At 42.3% G+C, this 12,270-nt stretch overlaps 1 protein-coding gene across 10 annotated transcripts in view; it reads right to left on the bottom strand.

Annotated features, from left to right (window-relative positions):
• The window catches only part of nme9 (NME/NM23 family member 9), a 65,175-nt gene that overhangs the window by 36,103 nt on the left and 16,802 nt on the right, over nt 1–12,270 (bottom strand). For 9 of the 10 annotated variants that reach the window (XR_007248007.2, XR_007248008.2, XR_007248006.2 and 6 more), the window contains 3 exons: nt 4,528–4,631; nt 2,881–2,952; nt 1,925–2,041 (listed from right to left, as the gene is read on the bottom strand). Coding sequence is in view for 6 of the 10 variants with exons in the window: in XM_048535355.2 (XP_048391312.1) it covers nt 1,925–2,041; nt 2,881–2,952; nt 4,528–4,631 (293 nt within the window). In the remaining 4 variants the exon portion in view is untranslated. Of the gene's footprint in view, nt 1–1,924; nt 2,042–2,880; nt 2,953–4,527; nt 4,675–12,270 lie in introns of all 10 variants that reach the window. The other variant, XM_048535354.2, reaches the window with a different exon arrangement.

Genomic DNA, 12,270 nt, shown 5'->3' on the forward strand with positions numbered 1-12,270 from the left:
ATCAAAGGAACATGATAAAGAGTAGCACAAATAGGTTGTTCAGCCTCTCAACTCTGCAACAATATTTAAAGAGGGATGATCTGAATGTGTCCTTGAGAACCTATTTACCTACCTAACACCTTGTAATGCTTTAGTTGCAATGCACTGTGCAATTGAAACACCTGCTCACTTTCACACTGGAAACTTATTACTTGAGTAGGATGCAGAATCATCTTTGAAGCCCACAAAGCTCTAACTCACCGTGAATCAATGGAATCAAGTAAGTAAGCAAATGAAACATCACAACTGTAAATACTGCATCTCTTTATTTTTATATTTTTTTAAGCTGTGGACTGAAATGAGAAGGAACCCAGGGGTTCACAAGAATCGCTGCATGTTTTGAAAGTTAGCAATTTATAACTATTGTGAGCCCAATTTGGGCCACTGTGGCTTGTAGCAAATGTGTAGAAGAACTGGTGAGAAGGCTTGTTCATAAGTGAAGCTGATGAGTTGTTGATTCATGGTTGTGACAATGACAAGGTTCCTCTACTTGCCAACAACCATGTCCTGAAGAAGGGTCACAAGATTTGAAATATTAAATCTGTTTTCTCTCCACCAATGCCATCAGAACTGATGAGTTTCTCCAGCATTTTAAGTTTTTGTTTGTTTCCGATCTCCCAGCATCCACAGTTCTTTGTTTAATGATAACTATGTGATTATTCATCATGTAGCTAACCATCTTGGTCTGCGAACGAGATACCATGAAACACGTCAAAGCAGAAAAGAAACCAACAGATTTGCATCAGCCAAAAAAACCCGTCTCTCTGCCAGTTTGCTACTGTAAGTCACTTTACACCTGAAGATAAACAGCTTATATTTCCTTCAGTAAATGCTGCAAAGTTGAGGCTTTGAATCAGAGAAGTCAGACAACTTTTATAAGTGAACCAGCCATTCAGTGTCTCTTGCAAACCAGTGGAAATACTGAGAAAAATTAAGGCTGAGCAGAAACATTCAGTCAGTAAGAAACAAACAAATAGATCTTGTGAACAAAGGCTATGGCACTGTTTTTTCAGGGGTGTGTGTGTGTGTGTGTGTGTGTGTGTGTGTGTGTGTCTGTATGACAGGGGACTTTATAATTTCTTACTTAATTACTTGATATTTAATTACTCAATTAGCTGGAAACTAATTACTCATCTGACAAAACAGCAACTTCTTGTTCGGTACAGAAGCCTGGTCTGTGTTTTTGATCAACCGCCTGTGTCTGAAAATCTGGAAGACTGGGGATGTTACTTATTTCTTTTCAAAGTTTTTAACTTCTAAGGCGATGCTGGAGCTCTGTGTGCGTGTTGCCCCAGTGAAACAATGATACAGCTCTGAAATTGCACACCGCCACTCCTCCATGTGCTGATCTGGTTTAAGAGACAAGATTGCAAAACGGACTTGAGGGGATGAAGTTTTCGCTATCTCTTTGTAATGATTAATGTATTTAGGGTCAGGCAGCAAGGGCACAAGGAAGGTGTGCAGAGTTGGATTGGAGGAACATCACCTGAGTCAACGATTCATACACTCCAGCCTTTGGTTGCTAGCCCATGCAAAACTTTTCACTGTATTTTTCATGCAAAAATACACGTGACAATAAATTTCTATTCTATTCTAAACTATAACACTAATACGGGTTTGTTTGGTTGATCAGCAATTCCTGTTGGGTAAACTCTGCTGGACCATTTTTACTGTTAAAAAGAGAGAAATTTTGCCATATGTTTTTTATCTTTTACTCATCATGGTAAAAAAAACAAGAATACGAAGCTTAAATTCTTGTGTTGGTTTGAAATTTGGCATTCTTGCATTTGTCCTGATGAGCTCGAGAGGAAAAACATCAGCCGCGTATCTCCCTTTTCAGCAAGCTTCAACTACTTGCTTGTTACTTTGCCAACAGTAATCTCACCACTTTGCGGTCAGCTCCCTCCTCTAGCACCTTCTTCTCAGTGCGTAGTTGTTCATGGATGCTCTTCTGTAGTAATGGGGCATTTGCTCCTCTCACAACAGCAACTAACTGTCCTCCCTGCAAACACAGGCAGAGAGATGCTCAAATTAAACATGAATTATTATAAATAAAAAAGTCTCCACTGTGAATCAAATATCTAGATATTTCGTAGACGCAGCCATTTCAAACAGACAGTCAATGTATCAAATTTAACAGAGCAACCTATCAAATAAAAGTAAAACCTGGTGAAACATTAATGCAAGAACAAAAATTGGATGCTGCAAAATACAAAATAAAGACAAACAGAAAATGCTGAAAGTACACGGCAGGTCTGGCTGCATCTGTGGAAAGACCAAAGGAGCTGAAGCCCTGGATTTTACTGGTGAGTAGTCAGCGAGAGGAGAGGCTTGGAAATTATGGGGACCTTGGTCAGATCTGCTCCATGATGCAATCCCACTGTTGGGCATTTTACCGACAGAGGAATCTGAAAGTAGACAATATGGCAGCCTGAAGGAGAGCACAGTTGATTCATGTATTTGAAGGGCCTATTAGGGGCAATTTATCATGTTTCCAATGGTACTAGGCAACTGATGGGATGTAGAAAGGCCACTGGCAGCCTCCCAGGCTTCAGGGTAATTTCAAACGCGTGGACTTCAACGTTAACATCCATACCTGAGCCGCTATCAAAACCTATACCACCACCTCCATCACCACCCCTGCAGATACAGAGGACGCAGTAAGTATAGCCACCTGGGCAAGATACTAGAAGGTTGGCAGCATCAACAGAGCCTATCACTTAAGAGTTAGCAGTGAAGGGGCAGGGCAAGGGATAGGGGATGAGGGCATAGTAAAAATTTAAACTACAAAGAAAGTGACTTGTCTTTTGCCACTTAAATCCATTTAATGGGGTTACTCACTCCATAGAAAAGGAAGGTAGGTTCACATCTTCCTCTGTATTTTTGTAGTGAGTCAATGATATCTGCTTCAGCCTAAAGCAAAACGTAGAAACAGCAATAAACTAAATGAATCAGAAAGCACATTTGTTCAATTTCCTAACATAATTTCTTCAGGCTTTCCTTCTGATTGTAATTGACCCTTGTTCTGCAACACACTGGGGCAAAAAGGACTGTTGGCTATTATCAATCTTCTACAATTTGCTGGGCTAGAAGATGGTCATAATAATTGCTATTGCCTCAGTAATCCGTCCTCATCAGGTTAAAAGATCAAGAGTTAATAAACTGCAGCTTAATATTCAGCCTTTTTTTAAAAAATATCACCACAGAAAATGAGCAGGGTGCATCACACCAAGCTGCTGCACGACTCTCTTGGACAAGGTCAGAAATCACATGACACCAGGTTATTTTCCAACAAGTTTATCTGAAAACACAAATTTTCAAAGTCTTATTCCTTCTTCAGGTGTTAATGAGAGAGGTGGTACCAGGCACATGATTTGGAAGTAAAAATCAAAGGGTCACACCGCTGCTGAGGATGTACTAAACAAATCTCAGATGCTGTTAAATATTTAATCAGTGAGAAGGTTTCAACTGATTAATATGTATATGCACATGTAAATCCCCAAATTTCTTCGAAGTCGCTGTCCTGAGAGAACTAAAGGTTTTATCAGTGTAAAGAAGAGGTGACATTCCCGGTCAGACAGTGCGTGTTAACTGTGAAGCCTCGTTTCGTATCTGTTTGTGATCTGATTTGGAGTTACACTGGTTTTATTTCTAAAGTTGGAATTTATAAAATGCCACATTGACTGATTGTTGATAAATTGTGCATTTTTAAACAAAATAGAATGTATCTGCAAATACAAATTTACCCTGCAGATTCATGTGCGTTTGTGTGTGGGGGCAGGGGAGAGTGAGAGTGTGAGTGTGAGAGAGTAAGTGAGTGTGTGTCTGTAGAGACAGATGACTAAAGACTGTGTGTGAAGGAGAGTGAATCTGTTAATTAGTGAATCAGATTAACTTGTTGGAAAATAACCTGGTGTCATGTGATTTCTGACCTTGTCCACCCCAGTCCAACACCTCCACATTTCTTGGCTAAAGCCTTTGCTTGGCCTTCCTTCATGAAGGATGGCACTTGCTTATGCCATAAAGTAAAAGCAAACTACCAAGGTTTCTGGGGAGCTGAAATAAAAGCAGAAAGTGCTGGAGAAACCGAGTTGCGTGTGGTAGAACCTTGGGCCCCAAAGTACAGTCATACAGGACTCAATGTTAACTCACTCCACAGATGATCCCAGGCCAGCTGACTTTCTCCAGCATTTCCTGTTTTTCAAAATTCAGACCTCCAGTATCCGCAGCACTTTGCTTTTACTTGAGTATTTAATTCAGTGCGACCTGTCTTCCAGGTATACTTTGCTTGAGGACATTTTGTTCTCTTTCTGATTGAATTCTGTTCAAACATTTCAGCTTTGGGTTCTGAACAAGTCATATTGCTGTAAAATTTTTAACTCTGGCTCTCTTGTTTTAAGCAGTCTTTGAGCAATTTGACAATGATATCCAGTGGTGTTGGAAACAAACTGCCTCTCCAAAATGCCACAATAATATTGAGTGACTTACCACAGCAAAATGCAAGTGATCATCCCCTAGTTCATTCTTAATCTTCCGAAACAAGCTGGTGACTGCCTTGCATGGACCACACCAAGCCTGATACACATCTACCACTGCCAAAAACAGGTAACATAGTTTCATATTAATTCCAGCTGCCTGAAAAGGATAAAAAATTTGTTTTAAAATAGATTATCCAAAGTAAATGAGTGTGAAATTATCAACTGAATTTGTGCCATTTTATGTTTATTGTGAAGACAATTGTATATCACTATGTGTTTGGCATGGTCAGGGTTTCTTTCATTATACTTTCCATATTCTCCTATTACTGAGATACAGGCTTAGCCACAATTATTGTACAACCCCCAGCTGTTGCGAAGATATTATGAGCTAATCATGTCACGTTGACTGACGTCATGTGGAGGATAGAACAAACTGTGCCACTGCTTCTCATTCGTAGCTGAAACTCTCAATACCTTTGAACCTCTAGGCCTGAATATTCCAATGCTTTCCTAGCTGGCCTCCAGTGTTCTCTTCTCCTTAAGCTTACCTTAAACTCTGCTGGCCATGTCACTATTTGCAGCAAATCCCTTGTACCTAAAATCAGTGTTTGCTAATGAAAATTTACAGTAGGATTAGATTACAAGAGCAGAGAACACCTGCTCCAATTGTCTAGAAAACTGGTGAAACTGCACCGAGTGTTATGCGTAGTTCTGGTCTCCTTGCATAAGGAAGGGTATACTTACCAGACAGGGTGTGCAGCAGAGGTTCACCAGACTGAATACTGGCATAATGGGACTCTTATGAGTGGGGATTCAGGTGGCTGGGCCCGTAGTCACTTGAGGTAAGAAGAATGAGAAGCAATCTCATAGAAGCTTATGTAGACAGATAGAATCAATGCACAAGGGCAGCTTCCCCTGGCTGTGAGGTCGAAAACCAGGGGGCACTGTCCACCGAGACCAACATCAACTGCGCCTGGAGGACCATCAATGTGGTGAAAGATGCTCTTTGGTCTGCCCGCAACTTGCTAGTCTGCCAGCTGAAAGAACTGACCCCGACCGAGTGTTGCAGACTGGTGCACTCCAAGGTCCAGGACTATGTGCTGAGGGACGGGCTAAAGCTTGGGGCAGCCGCCGCCAAGGCGCGGTGGGGAAAGACCACCATATGAAACCCCTCGTCCAGAATAGAAACAAGGGTCCAGCTGGCGCCTTCCCCAACTGGTCAGGGGGCCAACGGGGACTGTGCGGGGAGACGACTGCCGGGGTATTTTCTTTACTTTGTTTTTTTTTCTTTGTTTTGTTTTTTCCTTTAGTTGGTGTACGTACCCCTTGGGTAACCCGGAGCGGCTTGCATGACTGGGTAGGTGTATAAATGTTTTATTTTTTGTACATTCTATGAATAAAGTATATTTTTTCAAATAAAAAAAAACAGGGGGCACTGTCACAGAAGCAGAGGGAAACCATTTAGGATGAAGACAAAGAGCAAGTTCTTCATTCAGATGTTGGTGAATCTTTGGAATTATTTACATGAGAGGACAGTGGAAGTCTATACATGAAGCAAGTTCAAGATATACGTCAATAGGTTTCTAGGCACTAATGATGTCAAGGAACATGGGGATAGTGTGGGAATTTGGTGCTGAGGTAAATGATCAGCCAGGATTTAAAATGGTGGAGCAGACGATGCTCAAGCAGGTTGGTAGGGCTGAGTGGCCCACAACAACACTTATGTTCCTATAACGGCTGGCCTACTAGCTTACAGCCACATCGCATGAAAACAACAAGACATTGTCCTCTAAGCCTACAACCTTCTAAGATATCTGTGCTCATCTAGCTTTGGCATTCTGCATATGTTTGATCTTACTCTTTCCGCTCTTGTCTCCTGTGCCTTCAGTTGTCAGGGTCCTGACTGTGGAATTCATCATTAAACCTGGCCACCTCTCATTAAAACCTGCTGCACTGACCAATCTTTTACTCATCTAAACTTCAGATCTCCATACCTGGCCCAATATTACATCTGGTTAGATAACACCCTTGAGAAAGGTCTGAAAAGTATTTCACTAATTGCCTAACTGCAAGTTATTATTTTTATTGTTTTCCGATGGACATCATTGAATTAACCAAGGTTTTACAACAATCCAACGCCTTTCCTGATCAATAAATGGAGCCAGCTCATAAACTGAGAGACTTGTTTTAATCACCATGGTGAAATTTTTAACCTCATGACCTTCTGGTCAGCTGCTCTACTATAAATACCTATTTCAACTTTGTTCCTCTCTGGTGTTTAAACTACTAAAGCATGCAAGGAAAAGCTTCATAATTACTATCAAAGCAAGCATACCTTGCTCACTAGTCAATTATAATATGTCACCTCAGGGCATTCATTATCAAATTGAGCTTCCACACCCGAGATGGAATCACATGGTCATTTGGGTTCTGTCATCACACTTCTAATTTCGTCTGTAGCTACTGATTTCTGTGTATGTCAATTTACTCTCCTTATTTGCTGAAGGTGTTGTATATGAATGAGTACATGCCGCTAGCTTGTAGGGGTATTGACGTCGCATGACTTGTATCTGTCTTGCATCTGGTTGGCATTCATTGGTAATGACTACCGTAAGGAGGAAAGTGTCTGCAATTCTGGAAATGCCATGATTACAAATGTATTTTTGTTGCAGTAACCAAACTAAACAAGGCCTATTTACCGTTGATGTAAACTGGCAAAATGTTTGACTTTAGGAACTGAAAAGAAACATGGCTGCTGGATTTACAGAGGAAGCCAAATGTTGTTTTTTGCCTTTTCTTTGAAAGCAAGTCATGTCAGCGAGCTGTTAAAAGTTCATTCATTTGAAAAATCAGTCAGGTTTTTTAAATGTTCATCAAATGAGAAAAACTCCTGGAAGAACACCACTCCCATATTAAAACCTCTCAGGATGGAAGTTTTCAAGCCCCTGGATGGTGTGGGCATTGTTGAGTAAGTTGGGAAAATGGTGTGGAATGGCCGATGAGGATCTCCTTGCTGTCATTCATTTTCCAACATGCTGAATGTTGACTAGTGAGCAAGGGTTTGGTGGCTTTGATAGGAATTATGGAGCTTTTCCCTGCATGCTTTAGTAGTTTGAACACCAGAGGGGAACAAAGATTCTCAAGATTACCTAATCACACCTCATTATTAAGCGGTTTCCTATTCTCCCACTCCCTGGACAGCAATAACACAGCAACATTTCCCAACATCAAAGTCAGAATGACTGTAGCTCTCCACTTGCTCCACCAGACTTCCATCTTGGGCACCAACATCTCAGGGTACATTCCATGGGGGGCAGCAACCTCATGCATCCCTCCCCAAACACCGTCCTTGGTACTTGACAAGGACCAGCCCCACCAACCCTCATGGCACAGCTCTGTTCTGCTTGCAAGAAAGTTCTGAGCTTTCAAGCTGACCTTTGAAGGGCACTGGCACCTATCATTGCAACACTGTTGCCAGGAGACTTTGTGGACAGGTAGCAGCGTAATGGATCAGATCAGGCAACTTCTCAGGCCTCCTTGCTTGCTCGCTGAGTCCTCAATCACTTTGTGCCCCCTTGGAGGCTTGCAGCATCTGTACTTTGCCTTTTTTATGCTGTTTATCCCCTCAGCCAGAGTTTAAATGTTCATTGTGCTTCCATCTTGCCTTGCTGTTGGTACGGGCATGAAGACAGGCAGATTGTCATGGCTGACAGCAGTCATCAGTGAAGAGCAGGACATGTTGATGTACATTACCCTGCTACATCAATCACTCACCTGCACCATGTGCCAGCAGCCAGGCAGCAAACAATAAGCCCATCTGTCAACCAAACAGTCGTGTCCCAAAAGTCTGAGAGTAATCCTCAGTCGAGTCAAGTGAGATATGCTCCAGTAAGGGTCCTGGCACAAAGGCAGCCTTTGATATCCACCTACAGGCTTGGTGACACTTAGCCATTCAAGGGTCCATATTTCAATAGTCTGGGGAGCAGGCCCCACTTAGCCCTACGGATCTAGGGCAACATGTCTGGGAGTTGCAGTCAGTCAGTCGGGGGTGGCACATCATCAGGTGGGGGCCGGCCATCCAAAACTGTCAAAGGGTTGGACCACAACCAGTCCTAGGGTTCCATCCACTGAAGGTCAAGGGAGTTATCAGGAGCCAATGCTGCAGGAGGGAATGCAATGGTGGGAGTTGGAGGGAGGATGCTGGGATACAAATAACAAATGTGAAGTGAAGACAAGTCAACATATAAGGTAGGTGGCAGGAGATACAGCTTAGAGGGGTAAGGGGTAATGTGCAGGGTTGTCATAAACAATCAACACCACCTTGGCTCTGATGCAGGTTGAGTGTCCCGCATACTCCTATATCCAACATGTCGACTCAATATCGAGGTTGGATGGGAAAGTAGGAAATTCAAAGCCAGCGGATTGATAGGGAGGGCTACCAAGAAGGCACAGTGTACATTTGGCAGTTTCCCTGATGGTAGACGTTGAGTCCGTGGCTCTCTGTGAGAGGAGTAACTGTTGTTTCCTTCAATCATGACACAAATAACAAGGGTGCAATGGGGCTGAAAATGCTATGTCCGCACCGACAGTGGGCAGTGTAAGTGTTTCATTCTGTGAAGGTGGAGCTTCACTTTCAAACAAAGGAAAGGCCCTTCAAGGGCAACACAACATTACACAGGCCCCCATTCAGTACACGTGAAAGACATTTGTGAGCACCTCACAATGGATGTGAACTTTAGATGTTAATTGACTGTGTGGACTACAAATCCTGGCGCAAACACTCTTGATCACATACAGCATCAGGAATCAATCCTAGTAATGGGCTGTGGCGCACAATGCACTGTAACCCAGAAAGATACACCATGAATGTGGTGATCATCTTCCAGGTTCCCATAGCCTGCTTATGATGCAGGAACCACTCACTCCATAGCTTGGTCTATAAAACCTCACAAGGTGCTCAGGATAGCTGGGCCCTGCATATTGAATCTTATACTTGCTGTTAGTCAACATGCAGTGAGAACGTATTCACAATAAAGTGTCACCCTTGCCACAAATATGCCCTCAGAGAATCTTCATTTGCCCTTCGTCTCTCACTGTGTCTTGGGATAACCCAGCAGTGGCCAGTAACTCTGCCTGTGGAAGTTGGACCCATGGCGACATGGTGCAGAGGTGATGAGGTGAGTTCAGGAAGGTAGCATTTGAAAAACCTGCCAGGCCTCAAGGGGAGAAACCCTCAGTGAAAATCACCAACACTTATACTTATCCAATTTCTAGTTAAAAAAAAATTCAGATCTCAGTCGCCAGTGGACAAGTCAGAAATGAACTGCGTACTTGCACTGTTCCTGTGTGGAGGATAATTACCTCATCAGTACTAACTTCCTCGGTGAACCTTTAAATGTAAGCGATGCTCTGTATAAACCAAATACGTTAGTTCCTCCATTTAAAAACAGTGGCCATGGCAACCTTATACAATCAAAGCCAGCATTCTTACGGAAATAGCACCAGTTAGAAAATATGGAATGGAATTTCCTGTGGGGGTTTATTTGCAATGTTAAATAAAGTACTTCCGATTGTAAACCCATTTTTACAACATCCATTTTCTCTTACGTTTCCTGCCAATTTCTATCATGCAGCAGAATGTAAAGTTCAATGGAAGGAAAACGAAGACAGCATCAACAATTTGACACGTGGGAAGCGCTGAACTCAAAACAGTTATTCCTTCTTCAAATATCAGACATATAGTTTTAGGTCAGCTATCAGTCTGCACGTTAAGCAAAGCAGAGGAATCTGTAACTGTAGGAACTTTTCAATTTTTTTAATCTTACAATGATGCCAAAAAAGAAGGAACATTTGGGTAACAGATCATAGTGAAGAAATACTTTTTAAAAACCATTGGCTTCCCTTAAGATGTGTTCAGGCGAGAAAATTAACACAAATGATCAAGGAAATTTGGGCATAATTATGTGCATATCAAGCACTTGTGCTTCAGCCTGATTGAGTTCATCAGCTATTTGCTGTACACTCTGACTATGTGTTTAACTGGATGCAAATTCACTGAAATAACACCCTCCTCACTCCAAACCCATTCTAGTGTGACACCTCCAAAGCACCAAGTTTCAGTGCTGTTACAAGGGTTATGTGGCATGCAGTTTGAATGGCCTGCAGTTTCCTGCAGCTAACTATCAGGAAAGCTGAAACCACTGTATCTGGCCACTGCCACGATTGTTGTTCCTTTGACATGAATTTGATCTCCCTCCTCAGCTAATGTCAAGCTGAACTGGACTGTTTGTAACATCAGCACCCTGTTCAACTCCGAGCTAAGCTTATTTATCACCCAGACAAACATTGCCAATCTCTATTTCCAAAGCACTCCCTGCCTCTACCATGTCTGCCACTGATATCCATATTCATGTCCAGATCCTCTCCTGGTTGCCTTCCATTCTTGACACTCTTTGGGCTGAACTTCCCCAGCCACGAATGACATGGATTGTTGAGGAAGTTGGGAGAATTGCATGACATCAGCAGTGAGGAGCTCTCTGCTGTTGAGAGCAAAACATCCTATTTTCTAACATGTGTTACACAACGAGTTGAGATTCACTCTGAGAAGCTTATTTGCATGCACTAGCATGTCATTTTTGTCACCATGCCTCATTGATACACAGTTCCCCATTCTCTCACCTGTTGCATGGATGGCGACAGTTCCTGACGTGAAAACTGGAGCCGTAACCTGGCAACTCCAGCTTGGTGCTAGCTCCTCCAGTTCTCTGTCAGTCACCAACCTCCCAAGGCATACTCCATGGGCAGTGACTGCACATCTACTCCTCTGCCATCCAGCAGGACCTCCAGGTCCCTGTTGGCAAAAGAGGGTGCCAATTGTCCTCTGTCCAACATGTCCAAGGAAGATAAAACCAAATGCACCAGGGCATGTGCAACCTGCCTGCCCTTGACTGGGTGCTGGCTGAGCTTTAAAAACTGTGCCGGGAAGTCCAAGAGGTCGTGGCAGTGGACAGAACTTTAGCCTGTGGCAAATTAGACAATGAGCCACAAGAAAGTTGCTAGAGCTCATGCAGAGAAAAACCGCAGGAAACTCACAGAAAAGCCCTAACCCTAGCCACTTTCTAGTAAGATTCCACCCCATAAGTGATATCTCATTCAAAACCTTGTTTCTTTTATCTATCCGTCCAAACCCTGAGAGCCATTACCTCTGGCTTCACTGAAAGTCATTAATTGCTTATCTACTAATGCCTTAAATTTACAAGTATCATTTTTAAGTTTACATCTTTCCGTAGTTTAACCCTTCCTATTTTTGTAACCTCCTTCAACAATTTCATCCCCGGTATCTTTGGTTATTCACAAGCTCGGGATTAATTTAAGTTAAATTACGCGACCTTTCCATTTACTTCTGCTGATTGAAGATTTAATACATACTTCTTTCCCTTGTAATCTTGATCACTCAACATCCAGTGTTTCCATACATCGGACACGCCTGGAGATATTTTGGGCATGAAGGACGTAAAACAAATACATTTTGCTGTATTATTTACTGGTTGCCATAAAAGGTGATTTGGAGGAACTCTGAATTTCATGTGTGAACATTACCTGCATGCTAATTTAAGATGATTTTTACTGCGCAATATTAGTATCAAATATTGTGATGTATTGATAGCTGCATCCTTTCTATTTCAGCAAAGGTGTTGTTCTGTCTATTCTGAAAACTTCTGTTAAAATAGTGGACACAATAGTTTCATTCAAA

The sequence above is a fragment of the Stegostoma tigrinum genome, chromosome 7 (assembly GCF_030684315.1).
Source record: "Stegostoma tigrinum isolate sSteTig4 chromosome 7, sSteTig4.hap1, whole genome shotgun sequence".
NCBI lineage: Eukaryota > Metazoa > Chordata > Chondrichthyes > Orectolobiformes > Stegostomatidae > Stegostoma > Stegostoma tigrinum.